Source organism: Gavia stellata, chromosome 8 (genome assembly GCF_030936135.1).
Source record: "Gavia stellata isolate bGavSte3 chromosome 8, bGavSte3.hap2, whole genome shotgun sequence".
Classification (NCBI taxonomy): Eukaryota; Metazoa; Chordata; class Aves; order Gaviiformes; family Gaviidae; genus Gavia; species Gavia stellata.
This window is the reverse complement of record NC_082601.1, coordinates 6820998-6837601: the sequence shown is the minus strand read 5'-3', so window position 1 is coordinate 6837601 and position 16604 is coordinate 6820998. Positions and strand designations below refer to the sequence as shown.

The window sequence follows — 16604 nt, the reverse complement described above, 5'->3', positions numbered from 1 at the left end:
ATGAATTGGGTGGGCCTCTCAGGGAGAAAAAAATAATTGTGTAACTCTTCCTTTGAGTAGACTCTCCTGCCCTTACACATGAGTAGTTATTAAGCCTGAGCAGTTTGACTGACTTCAGTTGGACGTTTTGTCGGGAATAAAGGTCTTCTCAGTGCCAGCTGAGGTAGGTCAGTGCTGCTGAGATTCTCTATCCTCAGTGACAGCAGAGCATACCATGTCACCATTGGCATTGTTATTTCTAGTGGTGGTGTTTACATTCAGTATTTCCTTAATGAAGAGAAAAGCCTAATTGTACAAGGCTATTTTACAGTAGAAGACAAACGCTACCTGAAGATACTTGCAATATAAATAGGTAAGGAGGACAAGGTAGAGAAAAAGTATTACATTTTAAAATTAGAAACCAAGGAAAAGTAAGATGGACTGAGTACCCTGAGGTGACAGCAGCTCTGTGCAGGGCCGGGAATTTCTTTTTCATGTCCTAAGCATCCTCAGTCTCAAGCCATTCTTCCTCTTTAACCAGCAGTACAAATTGACATGTATTGATATTTAAAGGAATCTTCTCATAATGTAATTTGACCATAGCTATGTTTATACTTAAAGAACATTTCTAATACTGAGGGTTAGTTTCAAGTCACGCTCTAAAACTATGAACTATATATGTGTTCTCATAAAGACTGCATGGGTCCTTGCATTATTATCCCTTGCATTAGGGAAGTCATTATTAGGGTTTTTTTGTGGTGCATATCCTTTTATCAAGCTTTGCTTTCCATAGCATGTCTCACATTATGCAATTATTTAAATGTGTCTCTCCACTCACTGCTGCTGTGCTATCAGAGCTTTCTAAACTGCTTGTCCAGCAGATTGGCCTGGCATAACTGTTGAAAACTTCCATATATTAATTTACCTTTTATTTCCCAAACACTTAAACCATGGAGCCCATAAAAGTTGTGCCCAAAGTAGTCAATGAAATATTGATGCTGGGTATGCATTTACAGATGAACACAAAGGTGTTAACTGGATGGAGGGTAACGAGAAATTGTAGGCAAAAAATAGCATAAGTTCTGAAAGTAGTCTGTGAACAAGAGTGTTTCTAATTCCACAGAGACCTCCTTGCCATCCAGTGAATATATATACACTGCCAATTATTGCAGTACTTTTAAAAAGGTTTTTGCAATTTTGAAAACAAGTCTGACAAACCTTTTCTTTTCAATATTTTTAAATTTTGAAATTATTGAAGAGTGAACCATGGTCTGTTTCAGATTTCCCAAATCACTTCTAGCTTTATAAATTCCAGAACAAATGCAGTTTTTCCCTTTTAGGCCATTTTCTGAATTTTAAAATCAAACCATCTCATGGTTAGTAATCAGTTTGTCTATAAAACAATGAGGATCAGCTCATCCCTAGAGATGCTACTGCTGCTGCCACCACAATGGAAGGACAGAAAGGAGGCAAGGTTTGTGAGTCACAGATATCATCTCTCGTTAGGCTAAACTATATCCCTGGGGGAAAACCCACAGCTTTCAGGTGTACAAGCTCTTTTTCAGGTCTGGCTTACCCTTAGGCATTTTAACTACTCATCCAAGTAACATGCAATGGGATTTTTAGTTGGCCAACACTTGGGATGGATCTGCCTACACCTTTTCCTGACGGGGAGTTTTAAACTCCAAAAGCCGTGTTTTTTAGGACATAAACTAGAGGTGTATGTTTTTAAATAGAGAAAATTCAAAGTGGCTAGGCTGGAACAGAAATTAAAAGGACTTATGAACAACTCTCTCCCTTCCTGTTGTGTCCCTGCTTCCAAAACTGATTTCAGACAACTTATGACTTCTTGCGTTGCTAAAAACTGTTGGGTCCTTTCTGATGCTTCTCAAGGGCCTTTCTGTCACCTCTGAGAAGAGCATGTCCGCTCACTGGTCTCCTTGGCAGCGTCTCCACTGGAGCTATGGACTCCAGCCACTGTGTTACAGCTCTCAATGTTTCTGCTGCCATGCCTTACACTCTCTAGGAGCCTCTGTCCCAGAGCATTCCCAGCTGTTCCCCAAGGACAAGAGCAATCTTCCTTCCCATCCAGAAGGGTCCTGCTGACCTAGTCACCCTAAAGGAATACAAAGCTGCAAAAAACCAAAGCAAACTGGTCCTGTCACTCACATACATACCTCTCTGTAATTCGCTTGTGTTTACAGAACCTAAAAGTGCAGAGAAACTCTTTTTAGAACCAACTCATGAATCTACATAAAAGTGGCATCTTTATATTGACCAGATGGAAATGTGCTCATGTAAGTGGGGAGATGGCTGTGAGGATAATGCTGCTAGAAAGATGGATTATCTGTAAAGCAAGCATTAAGAAATTGTTGTTGTTTACGCTTGGGATGTAGCCGTGAAAAAGCTATGATTAAGTCCTCAGCATTCAGGAGGTGCTTCAAAAGACAGCCTTCTCCACGACCCCTGCCATGACGGGCTGCAGAACGAGCTTTTAGATTCTGTGGCACTGATGGTAATGAGTGACTGATCCCTACCACTAAGACTCCCTGCCCAGTCAAGGTCTTTTGTGTGGCATTTCATAGAATTTGGCTCAGGGAAAGGAAACAATTCTTCCAGATACCAAAAATATACACTAGTGTTCTAAAAACAGTATTTTCCCTAAATTGTTACCTTAAAGATTCGTACCTGCAAGATGATGACAGATGTATTTAGGGTCCATCACCTTTAGCTGACGGACTTGGGCACGGCATGGGGCACTGCCATATCATTTTCAGGTGTTATTTTGGTTTTATGAATTTGAGATTTGTCAGGTTTCAGCCAGAACAAGATAAGTGCCCAGACGCATAGTGCAAACGGTGGAGTACTGTCTGCTTCTGGTCAGTCGGCATTTCTGGTGCACCCAATTATTCCCATTGCAAACAGTCCACTCACACTATTATGCAGGATAGATTCATGTTAGCCAAATGAAGGAATCATGTATTTCATAGATCGAGCCATAAATTCCCAGCTACGTGCTTCTAAATCTTAGAAAAAACTGTCTTACTTTCATTAATAGACCAGGTGAACTTAGAAATGTCAGGTTCACAGAGAAGACAAGGACTGGTAGGGCTTGACTCTCCTTCACCATAGCAAAGTCCATCTATATTACAAGTATTTTCCTGCCAAAAAAGGAAATAAAAATGGGTGGGAGGTGGAAGTAAGGAAAAAAGAAATAAGAAAGATAAGAAATTAGCAGTTAATAATTTCTGGAGATAAGCAGAAACTTGCTTGTCTCTTGAAACAATAAAATAGTAGCAATTTAAATGCTGGTACTTTCTCCCAACAGGGAGAAAACAGGACATGTGAGTTTTCCAGTGTGACATCCTTGTAGCTGTGAATGTTTTAGCTTAGGCAACATGCGATGTTGCTTGCTATAGATGAATGCGACAGAACATGATTCTTTTTTTGCATTTCCACACTTATGTAGTGTATGTGATCATTATTCCCACCTGTGACTACTAATATGATGATTATTAGGTAACGCTCAAATGTGAGCTCCATGAGATTAACAAAAAGTGAGACTGGATAAAAGCTCCGTTTGAAATTTTGGAATCCTGTTGTGGTAACTTAATTATTTCTGGAGGTTCTTCATAAAAATATGAAAAAGCAATGATATAAAAGCAGAATGAAGTACTGCATTAGACTGCAGGCTTCCATAAGATAGTTGTAAACAACTGCTAAACACATCGATGGTGCCTAGGTCAGGCAGAGCATCCCAGCAGAAGTCCATGCGGTGCACTGTGGGCACAGCAGCCTTTGAGGCTGACCTGGTCCTCTCCTAGTTAGGGTTTATAAGTTTCTCAGACTTCTTTTGCAAAGTATATCAGTCAATATTTTAAATAATACCACTTTAAGAGTAATGGGTAAGGTAGAGAAACAAAACAGGACTCTCATAATTACCCCGACATGATAGAATGTGAAACGTCGTCAGCATTAAAATCTGGATATTAATTAGATTTTATTACACTGTTTTCAAAGGCTTGATGTTCTGCTGAAAAAGGTGCTTTTTCTGATGTGATAGTATGGTAGAGAATGGGGTCCATAAAAGAGGAACACAGAATGTGAAATGGCCTGATATAAAATGTCCCGTAATTAAAACACCTTTTCTGAAAGCAATTTAGGTATTACAAAGTAATTTTATAAGAGGGGTAATTAGAATGTGGTCTGATGCAATTGGAAGCCTAGTTCAAATCGTCCCTTGAAGCATCTTAAGATAGAAATTACTATAATCCCTAGAGAACACCAGCATATTGAGAAAACATATATATTTCTGACTTTGAAAAATCTAAAAATAAGGAAAGCCTTTGACAGAAAGACCCCCTAGCATTAATATGGTTCTGACATAATTATTTTAATCTGAAATTTAAGTGGTTTTGCCCTCATTTGGGCCTATAAAGTAATTCCTATTCACCGATTTATTTGAAAAAATGTGAACTTTCATTTTATTTTGGTAACTGTTATGTTCTTGCAATCAGTGCAAGTTTGAAAACTGTATTTTCCCATTAGCATTAATGAGAACAGCGAGGCAAATGAGTTAAGATATACCTGATTATATTCATTTTATAAAAATGCAGACCGGTGTTCTCCTATTCATTCATACTTGCCTCAGGCTAGGAAAGCAGGACCAGTGCATTCAAATATCCCCAAACCCTCCAAAAGTTTCTTTTATAGCCCCACTGAAAAACAGAAAAGCTGTCTAATGCAACCCTCTAAAAAATAAGAGCAGGGAAGCTCTTTTTTAAGGGATTGGGGGATGTTACACTAATAAGTCCACAGGAAAACAGAGGGTTATAGTGCTCTCCAGGCAGTTTCTAGCATGTTGGCAGTTTAAAGTGTAGCACTAGGCTTTTGATTACAGTTTTGAAACTGTCAAAGTACTGGATGTTTGTACTTAGCAGTGTTTAATGTAAGCAAGAATGTTTTATGTTCTCTCAAGGGTGTTTTCACATGACAAAAACTGTATAACAGGTATTTTAGTATACCTTTTGCTAAGGCAGAAAATGTATATAGAAATGATATACCTTACAGTTACAGTGCCCTCACCAAACAGGCTAGGAGAGGTAAAATAGCTTACTAGCAGAGACGCTTAAAAGTGAAGTTAATTTGCCTTTCAGGGGAGACTCCTCCGTCTTATTTACTTCCATTAACAGCTGCAAAGTATAAATATTGTCAACCATGGTCTTTCTGGAAGTGTCTGTCTGTGAAAGGTCCATCATAAAGCACGCTCTATCAGGTATGCATACCCCAATAAATATGAAAAAAAAAAATAAAAATCACAGACAGGAGATTGTGAAAGAGAGAAAAGCAAAACATTAGGCTGTGCAGCTGACCTATGAAATAGCTATTCCTCTTCTAAAGCAGTTATTACACACAGTACATCAAAGAGAGGGAGAGGGCTAAGGAAGAGATGAACGATCCATATTAAACCTTTATGCTCTTTAAATTACCTTTAATTTACAAAGTCCGGTTGGATGGAATTGGCAGGCCTGGCAGACTGCGTCGTACAGGGTCAGCACTCTGGAATTACTGTACTGGAAGCCATCGTTAGTGATCTAAATGATGCAAAAATCATCCTTATAAGTAATAATGTTCCATATGGAGACTGTCTGCTCATTTTTGGAGCATATACCATTGCCCCCTTGAACTGGATTCTTGCCAGCAAGATAAATTAAACCGCTTGTGAGTGGCTCTACTGCAAGCTAACAAATTGCTTAATGCTCCAAACTGGAAACTATTCATTAATAACTAAAAGATCTTTTGGCTCAGCTGGCATTCGACTTTTCTGATTGCTGTTAGGCTTTTTCTGAGGGTTTTTTCAATACCCTTATGGAAACTGTACTCAAGTACTACAAGGGTGTCTTTCAAGGAGCTGTGAAATGATATTAAGATTTTTGGCTGAAATTCAGGACCACTTTCTTACTAATGGCAAATCAGTAAGTAAGTAAACTCCTTGGCGTAAAAAAAAAAAAAAGAGAGAATGCATATTATTTAGGTAATTTTAAATTAACCTCAAAAAAAAGTGCTAGAGTGGATAATACCAGATGGCAAGAGTCCCATTTCCATAGGATGGTACATTAGAAGAACAGTCACCTCCTGTCCCAGCTCTCAGTTCCCTGTACACGTAGGTAATTTGGAAAGCTTTAAGTTAGCATGGCATGTTTCATAAATGAATGCTTACACAATAAGAAAGGGTTAAGTGAGTTTATATTTTAATTTTTCTACAATAAAAGTGAAAAGATACCAGACTAGTGTGGAAAGGGTTCTGACACCTCTTGAGATGTGTGAACATTGAAGAGCACCCCAAAATACTGCTGAGAGCCGTGCTGTGAACACTGATGAACACCAGCAGGAAAGCAAAGCCCTCTCTGTCAGGTATTTTTTAGATTCCAGCTTCTCACAATCAAACTAAAGCTGCTGTTTAGCAAATCTAACAAGTCCTTTGCTTTGTATCGGTCAGGTACCCCTTCTGTCCTCTTGCTGTAAAAACAACCCCCAAGCGCTCCTCCATCTCTCCTGTGACCCCGGAGCTGAAACATCCTCAGTCCCTTTAAAAAGGACTTTTACAAGGTCAAAAGTACCAAGTTTTTTGATCAATTAATAAACTATTTCAGTTCACAGAAAGAATGTATGTTAATTTGAACTAAGATAACTGGAAGAACCCAGAGTAAAAATGCCTTTAATAAGTTTCATAAAGAGCATCAATCATCATAAGTTCACTAAGAATGATCTGAAAGCTCATGGAACATAACACAGTAGATACTTCCACAATATCACATGTGATGGTTCTCAGCTCAAAATGCACTGCGAGCTAAGAGTCTTTGTTTCTACAGAACAAACAGGAGGTAAACAGGGAGTATTCACGGATAGTCACGATTAGAAATTGTGGAAGAGAAACAACTTCTTTGGACTAATTTAAATTGGTCCAAAAAATCAGGAAAATTCATTGGTCCGGTAAAAATCATTGGTATAGCTTTAAGGAAAAATATAATTTTTTCCTGGACATCATAGTCAGTTGAGATGTTAGACTACTGTGTGTTATACTAAAGGTAAGAACTCTTTTAAAAGAAGTAAAGAACTTACGCTGCAGTTTGAGAGGCAAAGAAAATAAAACAGGCAACCCTCTTGAAGACCTGCTCTTCACTGAAAGGCAGCGCTTATTGGCAGTGAGACTTCCATTAAGAATATATTATTCTGATGCAATTTACATTTCATTTCATTCTTTTACCAGAGCATCCAATGTTGTCTCAGTACCGGTGCACTAATAATGGATGAAGAAATGGGTAGACAGGGAAAAGTATAAAAAGCTATAAAATTGCACTAATTGTTCTGTCTGAAGTGAGCATTGTGAATGAAATGTAACTCTTGCCAATTTGATTTTTTTTTTTAATCTGAATTTTTTTCTACATTCTATTATAAACATCCATTTTGGTGTCTTTTTAGAATGGGGTTGTTTTATAGCTATTTTAATTGCTTTTCCATTAGTCACCTTAGTGATGTGGAACAAATACTTCAATGAGACCTAAGCTGAGCAAACCTCTCTTCAAATTCGGTTGGCCCTTAAAAGCCAAAGATGCGCTTCGAGTTGTGCCTTGATTGCTTGAACATGTGTATCATCTGGAAAGAAAGAGCCACTTCTTCTGGATAAGCAGTCAGGACAATCAGGAAGTCTGTCGCTTCTGCCTGAAGTATTTCATTCATCATGAAACAATTTTTGGCTACTTGTATCACTCATAATCTACATACAATTTGACTCGTACGAATGTTTGTAAATGAAAAATGAAAGCTGCAAAAACTTGCTGAATTGAAATTCAGTTTCTGCCTCACTGACTTTTTAACAAATATTTTTCCTGCTCTTGACAAATACAGGCAACGATAACAAACTGAGGATAAGCGAGAGACCTGCTTCCCAAATTAGATAAGTGCCTGCCAATTTCTTTCACCTCTTCACCCAGGCATCTGTGTGGACAGCCCAAGTCATCTGCTGCCCAAGTAGGAGTTTGTATTTTGATATATAAATTAATTATACCAGACGCTCTGGTGTAGCCCCATGTACTTTCTTATCTGCGTTCGGCAGCGTGTCGCAGAAAGAATGAGCGAAATCTGAAACATGAATACAAGAGCAGATAAAATGAAAGAGCACTGGGAAGAGATTGTCAAGCCCCCATTCCCCCAACATGGGTGGTGAAAAAAGCTTACGTGAAACTTTGCTGATTCCTCTGAAATTGATCTGGGAGGGAGGAGAGACTGTGAAAATATTGAACAGTGATATTTCCAGAAAGAATTGTTTGGAGTTTTGGTTCTGAAAAATCTTTTACCTACATTTTAAAAAATATCTGTTAACATAACCCAGAAGATCAGTGTTGCAGTAAGTCTTATCAGGAATTTTCTGGAGCACAAATTTTTGAACATCTGTGGAATTCATTTAAAATTTTTTATGTTGAAAAGCTCCATCGTTTTGTTCTCTGTGCCACCGTGTAAGGCCAGCTGCCTTTCAAACTGAGCGCTGAGCTCTGCCTTCCCAATTCGTTCAACAAAAAGATCCACAGGAGAACTAGGATTCACATGCAGCCAGTCGGGCCGGACTGAGACGATTTAATTGTCCGTTCACCACATAGCCATGAACCTGTTTTTTCTGCAGGGTTTCAAGGAGAGAGAAGGGGCAGAAGTCTTACAGGTGCAGAGGTTTTCTTGAACTCCAGTGCAAGCAAAGAGACATTCTACATGTGTTTTGAGAGGAAAAATAAGAAAAATGGTACAGGGCCTCCTCAGGGCTGAAAGGCAGCACTTGAAAGCAATCTCTATCACAATACACCCGAGCTGCAAACTGGAGAAAGCTCTGTGCACGTGCAAAAATGTTAGCTGTCCTCTTGGGCCAGGAAACTCAAGGGCATCTCTCTCTCTCTCAGATCCTTCCACCATGAGGCAGCATTTCATCTCACAGTTGGCAGAGTTCAGTATCTCCTTAGAGAACTTTTGGAGCCCTAAGCAGAGGAACTGCCCTCCTGCTTCAGCCTCGGTGTCTGCCCGCTCTGATGGCTTTCTCCAGAAGGAAGGTTCAAGGTTCACCCCAGCACCTGCCAGTCAAGCTCTGCTCCTACAGAGATCTTACACCAATCTCTTAAAACACAAATCCTTATCTATTTAAAATAAATTACCGGATAGAAAACGTGGAGCGCCAAACATCCTTCTGTTTCCCTTAAGCCACATGGCAGCACATGTCCCCAGTCTGGGGTACAGACAGCTGCGGGGTGCAGGACAGGCAATAACGCCACAGTGAAGTGAGTGTTTTACGCTTTTAATTTTTACATCCTGCAATTTTCAAAGCACATCTGCAGTCTTTCTACCATGGCAATATATTTTTCTCAGCTATGGAGCCTTTAAATGATCTCAGTCTTAAAAAACCCAACCAATTTGCAGAAAATAACTATCCAGGCTGAGAGCAAGACCAAGGGTAGTAGGCACAGGGTCAGTAAGGCAATGATTTCCTGGAAATATTTAAAAAGCAGGTATCATTTTGTGAACAAAAGGGGCGAAAACCACAGCAGAGAACCCAGCATGAGCAGGTACTGCACACGCTTCTCCCTGCAGTCATTCAACACCAAGACCATGATCATGACCATGACCATGACTATGACCACGACCATGATATCTCTGCTCACACCATGCCGCCCTCACCTGCTGCCTGGGAGCCAGCCAGTGCTCTGCTCCTGCTCTGTGCAAGCATCAGCCTTGCAAGCAGAGAGTCAAAGCTATCTTATACTTGCTGCCTAATCAGGAGTTTGAGCTGGGGTTTCCAGAAATGAAATACTAATGATTAACAATTGATTAATACAACTGCATCAATCTCGGGTGATTACCTCAAGAAGTGATTGTAATTTGCACTTTCAGCTTGCCTACAAAGACACCTGTTTTTAACTCATACTGTTTTGGTTGGTGTTTTTTTTTTATTCCCTACATGACATTAATGTGAGTATTTCTACAAGCATTTTCATTTCTGAAGGGAAGCAAATTGTGCTTTGCATTTTAATTTACCATGACAACTGATTTTCTCCTTCTAAAACATTTCTTAGAAACATAAGAAATTCCTACTTTCACTTGCCATCTTGCAAACGGCTCATCACCGGCCACAAAGTGCACAGCCTCTGTCTCTGTGATGTTCAGGAGAGGAATCTGGCAGTCAACAGCTTCAGAGCTGAGAAAATCTGCTTTTGTGGTTTCTTGTTCTCTTGATATCCATTCACCATTGAGATGCTACAGTAAAACAGAAGGAGAGTGCAGCAACTGAAGGCTCATATAAAGAAATTCCAGTTGTCAACATATGTTTATATTTTTAATTAATAATATAAGGCAGTTCCAGATGGTTTATTTAAAAGAAATGTTGCTCCTCGAAGGCGATGTCTGCTACTTATCTGGATCAGCTGCACAAGACATCACTGCTTGTTAAGAGCCTACTGAGCCCTATGTGGGCAAATCTTAGTTATGCCTCATTAGCATGTTAGCATTGAATGGGAATCAGGCTGACCATCTTTATGAGGTGGATTTAAGAGAGGAATCAAACCCTTCTTATCTGAGTATGCTGATACAGTAAATAATTCAGTCCTAGCATTGCCCGTGTATAGTTGTTTATAACAAAATTACAGTGTTAGCAGAAGAGATGGGTTTAATAGTCTTTAAAACTTCTGACTTGGTATTGAACTATGACTAAGAAAATTCAAATAAGAGCCTCTGTAACTATACTGGAGAAACCTTATATTTCACCACAAAACTTAGCATTCAAACGTGTTTAGGAAAACCACTAAGCGTACCGATTCCAGATGCACAAAATGAGAAATAATATTGTGATTTCAGGCTTCACCGGACTACAGTGCAGCTGAATCAAACAAAAGTTAAACAAAACCCCAAAGAGAAAAACAGCGAGAACACATAGCTGTGCATTTCCAAGGAACCAGTCCTGGAAAGGGCTGAGCCTCTTCAGCTCCCCTCGTTAGTAGAAGCATATTGGCAATGGGTTTTGAAGGTATTTGCACCCCACTGTGGCAGTTAGGGATGATGGCACTCGTCACGGTTCAGGGTAAAAGACTTTAATATAAACATGTCAAAGTTTGACTGTATCATCAATACTTTACGAGCCCATGGGAAGTTGCTTACAATTAACCTGGTGACCTCGCAGCGCAGGTTGGGCGACTCTTTGAAGCCGAGGCCAAACACCCGAATCCTGGTGCAGTCGGAGGCACGGATGTCGCAGAGACCGCTGTTCTCTAAGCCTGTGATTTCCAAAGCTTGCTCTGGAAGGGTGAGAGAGATACAAAGCTTTAGAGAGTAGCACTTACATGCTGTTTTGTTCTGGTCTATCAGGGATTTTGTTGTTGTTCCTGGTTGTTTCGGTTTAATTCTTTTCCTTGGGGTCTTCCTTTCTCCCCTGTGAATTTCTTGTCAAAATGGGAAGCAGCAAACCTCCATTGAATAATTGCCCTGTGCACTCTGTACTGCAAGACGTATCAGTGAGTGTTACACGGCTCATGGAATCAATTAACTGAAGCTGTGGCTTCATGATAAAAGGTCTTCAGTGGTAATACTTCTGCTGACCCAGGTAACGGGATGGAAGCACAGCTGAGAGGACAGGGTGTCACGTCATAGGCTAGAGAAACATGAAAGTGGGAAGTGGAAGTATCTGGAAGATGACCGTGCCACCAGGCTCCTCCTACTGTGTAACAGCAATGCAAAAGAGAGCCCTTTTTTTCAAAAACTGTGGGTGCAATAAAAGTAATGATCCTCAAAGGAATGCTTGCTTGCGAGGGTTAAGTCCTTAGTGGATGGCACTCAGCTCTGCGAAGTGTCAGCACAAATGTCATGCGCCAGCTAAGTTTCACTGAAATCCTATTTTGAGGCCTTGGGCAGGGCTTAAGTCGTGCACAGCTTGTGCTTCCCCCCTTACAAGGTTGAATTTCGCCCATTACTGATTTTAAAGTTTTATGGTTCTCAGATAAAGGTTCGTTTGTGTTCTGTTGTACTTTACGTATTCACCATTTAAAATTCTTCATTGCTTCCATATTGGGGTTATTTTTACAGAGTCAAATGCAAGTTCATTGCATGGCACAACTCACATCTTTACTTTAGAAAAAATATAATTGGGCAGGTATTTGCATCGGCACCCGCACAGTGTAGTGCAAGCTGTTTTCTCTGTTAGGTGGTGGGGGGAGGCTGCTTAGCTCTTCCTCTTCCCTGTCCCATCACCACTGCTCTGGCAAAGCCATATTGCACATCAGTTTTCTCTGAGCCACAGCTTACCCAAAGCAGAAGCTCTGTGTCGCCTAATATTTTAATGGTGCATTGGTTCAGCCCTGATTCAAGGGCCAAAACGCCCAGAGCTGAGTTGATAACCTTCCCCAGTATCTCGCTGTTCCTTTAGGGCTCTGCCATTTAAGGTGTAACTAGGATGAACACAGTTTGAACACTGCGATCCCACCAGATTGCAGCCCGTAACAACATAGCTGCGTGACTCTCGTTTTTCCAGAGAGAGGAAGGAAAGCAACATAAATGTGAAAAATAGTGAAAAGACTTTTTCTGTACTTCTGAAATGCTTTTAGCTTTTCTTTCTTTTATTTTTTTATTGATTTTATTGCAGCAGTATTAGCAGCGCTGTTGGACACTTTGCAATATTTACAAGAAGAGAAATGGTTTACAGCTTATCAGCATTCATCAGTTAGTTGTGGATTCCTGTAATGTACAAAACTATTAGTCAGATGTAGTGAACGCTTTTGATAAATTGCCTTCTTCTGTGGTTAGTGCATAAAAATTAAAAAAAAATGCTTCATTATGTTTTTCATGAGATTTTAATAGTTAGCCCCACTAGTACTGAGGTAGCTGGGATTGCATTAACATTTTCATTATCATTGCAGATTTTCAGGCTTCTGTGGGTGAAGTACAAAATCTCCCAGCCTGGGAAGGAGTGAGGTGCAGGAGTGTGCTCCTGCAGCCGTTCCTCTTCCAGGAGGGCACTCTCAGGTTGGTTGTTCGTCGATGAGCCGCACATGCTTCCCCAAGTGCTTCCTTACATCCTTATGAGCATCCTGACACTGCCACGGCACCAAGATCAGCCAGCCTCAGTGCTTTTTGAATTGACTTACAGTATCAGCATAGCATCTCGTATTTATTTATCTCAAATCATTCTGTATACATTTTTGTACAGCATCTTTAAATTGATCTAAATCTGGAGGAAATATGTTCCCATATATGCTTCGGATATCTGCTCTCAAGACTTGTCATATCATGGGTTAATTGGGTTGAAAATGAGATATTTTTTTCTGGTGAAATGGGTGAAAGGTTTATGGAAGAGAAAGGCACCTTGTATTTTTTGTAGTTTGATGAGGGTGGGGAAGAAGGAGGGGACTGAGTTGTTCTTCAAGTGGGCTTTTTTCTGTCACTTCAGCTGGCCGTGTCAAGCCATCTTCAGCTGGGAGTGCTCTAACGGGAGGAATACACAGCACGGTTGTGTGGGAGACCGTATTTAATTTAATGCTCTATTCCTTTATTTCTGGCCAGCTGAACGGTGGTACCCAGGAGGTGGTGGAGTCCCCATGCAGGTTTTTACTAAGGCCTTTCGCAAGGGATATTGGGAGGAGAAGAAGAAGAGGGAAGAAGTCTGATGAAAAATGAAAGTAATTGTAATGACTCATTTTTAAATGAGTGGATACTAGAGTTCAGACCTTAGACCTCAGTACAGGCAGTACATCACTTTTGAAAATGGTCATTATTTTTATCTAACTGGTTTTTAAAATGAGGTATCACATTTAATGGGCATAGGAATTTTAAGCATTCATGTAATGTGGTTTTCTGTCTGTCTTTCCCTCTGCCTTCTGGTTTTGACATATATTGGCCAGTTTCAGCCTAACATGGAAGGTGAAATCTCAATGACATTAGCTTTGGAAAAGTCTCATGACAGTCGGTAGCTGGGTACTCACCCATACAGATCCTGCTCTTGCTGGGGGAAACACAATCAAGGTTCGGCTGTTGTTCATCACTCCCTGTGTTAGTGGATGGACATTTAAAAAATCTGTGCATGGCATATGCTCGCGGGCCAGAGAGGTGCAGACGTGAGAAGAAAATATTGGAGAGCCTGAAAAACCTTAGCAAAAGAGCTGCAAGTAGTTCAGTGGAAGACTGGAGGAGAGAAAGACAGGACCAAAAGAAAGAGCTGGGAAATATCACAAAGGTGAGTTAGGGCAAAAGTGCAGATATCCAGAGAAAGCAGAGGTCGTGGAGACCTGGGATGGATGTCTGATGTCTGTGGAGCGGCAAGTTAAAGAGGCAGGAAAGAAATCTGCAGGAAATCAGGCAGTGCATGGAACAAGCTGGTGAAAAATATGATCTGTTTGAACGTTAATAATTTATGTTTAGGAGTGTGAGTGCCAAAATATAACAAAATCTGGAACAGAACATCCTCCTTCTTTTTTCTGTATGACCTGTAGTCCAAAAATGTGCTTTGAGTTTTACTTAGTAGATTAAAAACTGAAGGTCAGGGTAGCACCTGGGGCTCGGATGGGTGGCAGGGTGCAGTCACGTTGTGGAGGAGGATTTAAGGACCTCTGTGTTCACATCCAGCATGGGCACCTCGATGCATTTCTAGTGCCTGGTCAGCACACACGCACACACCTGAGATGTGTCTGTCACCTGGTGGAGCATCGCATTGGGGCACGGATGAACAGCAGGAGATGTTGGGGAAAAAAGTAAAAAAATCTTGAGTTTTAATAAAACTGTCTTGGAATAAAAGGTAGAGGGGAATCTGGACTTGAAGGTTGCATCTGACAGACCTCCAGACCTCAGGCGACTAGACAAAGGTAAGGGGTCTGTCCTGTTTGGTTTGCAATGCTTGTGTTGTGCCTCCCTCGAGAGACAGGGACCCTCCCAGTCCCTCTGCTTTACCCCCAGTAGGAATTTGCAGGAAAGAATGGTAAATTCAGAGCTGCTGGCAGTGCTGACAGGGCAGTTTCTTTCTGTAAGCACTTACATGAGTCAAACCTGACAATGAGCACCGGCTACATAATAGACTTCAAAAACCCCTGCATAAACACATGATTTGTTTTATAGATATTTGTTGTAGTGTATTATGTAAATAATAAGTATGCACAGATGTAGAAGTGAAATGGAGACAGTTGACACAAAATCAAGAATCTTGTAAAAACTACACTTATTGAAGTCTTACTGATGGATAGATACGGTTCATGTTGGGTTTCTACTTTTGATCAGAAAAATATCCTAGCACAAATAAACATTCTTCTGCAGTGTTTGAAAGCTATACATGCAACATTGGGCTGGAGCAGCAGATCTGAGATTAAAACTGGCAAGAATTTTGTTCAAATGAAGAGAAGGAAATGGACTGCCCTCCTTTTCTTGATCAGGATGATAAATAAGCAACCTAAGTCATGAAAAGCAAATCAAGAACCAGATCATAAGTGCTGGGTTATGGTCACAGCTTCGCTGAAGTACAAAAGAAAATTCCCCAGATTGTCCAGTTTCCCTATCCTTGAAATCATATAGCTGGTTGAGCAAGCTGCTGTGCCAGAGCTTTCTGGTATGGTTATGGACATCTGGCTATTGCAGCTACGAGGGTTCTGGATCAGAGCAGACTGGTGCTTAGTTATTTCACAGCTTGGACAGAGCGAGTCTGAATCTGCCTCCATTCAAATACATGCACAAATACTATATTTCTTTCTTTTATATGTAGGGTTATTACAGTAGTTGTATTCACAATTATCGAATGCATTATTCTGGAACTCATGCTATCCGTAACCCAAAGCTCATTTGAAAATCCTTCCTAAGAAAAAGTATTAGCAGCTATATGCTGTTTGCCAGGATTTTTGTGCATCTGTGACCTCCCGGGTTTGTAGATGAAGACTGTATTTGTCCCTGCTTCCAAAACCAGTTCTCAAAGAACCAGAGTTTGTCATAGTACTGAACTGACATGGAGTGAATCTGGTTTTCTGCTTTGAGGGTCTCTGGTACCCAGGAGGAATGCAGAAGTGAGCCCTGGGAGAGTATGGGAAAGGCATTTTACAAATGCTCACTGCATGCGAGAAATGGACTGACTCAATTTCACACTGAAAGCATCCATGTGCTGCAACAATATGGGAGATTATTTTTGTTGTAGAAATCTCACTATGACATTTTATGCCTATTTGATCCTTCTCTTTTTAAAAGGCTTGCTAGCAATTTACTTTAGCAATAGAAGGGAAGAGAAGTGCGCTGTTAACTATAGAATATTGCCTCTTTTCTAGATGGCCTTGATAGGTGGTAATATGTAAGATCTGGTTGCACATTCATGGCGTTGACTGGCATACCAAAGCAGGTCTCAGTTTCAGTCCGTCGAAGGCATTTCAGGGCAGAAGCCCTGGCAGCATCTTGTGGCTCCCCACGAGTGACTGCAGTGATGCCACTCAAAGGCTTTGGGCACAAGGGTGCTCGTGGGTGTCATCGTGGTCCTTATGTCCACACTAGTACCCACTTGGTTGTTTTCAGGGATTTTCTCATTGTTACAGTTACTGAATTGGAATAAGACCTGGTTATCACACTTGTGTTTTTACTCA

At 40.6% G+C, this 16604-nt stretch overlaps 1 protein-coding gene across 1 annotated transcript in view; it reads right to left on the bottom strand.

Moving 5' to 3' along the window:
- LOC132317401 (von Willebrand factor D and EGF domain-containing protein-like) overlaps positions 1-16604 on the bottom strand; it is a 174184-nt gene that overhangs the window by 65197 nt on the left and 92383 nt on the right. The window contains exons 12-15 of the mRNA XM_059820504.1: positions 11170-11306; positions 10111-10272; positions 5469-5573; positions 3026-3140 (exon numbers count right to left, since the gene is read on the bottom strand). Coding sequence (XP_059676487.1) covers positions 3026-3140; positions 5469-5573; positions 10111-10272; positions 11170-11306 — 519 coding nt within the window. The remainder of the gene's footprint in view (positions 1-3025; positions 3141-5468; positions 5574-10110; positions 10273-11169; positions 11307-16604) is intronic.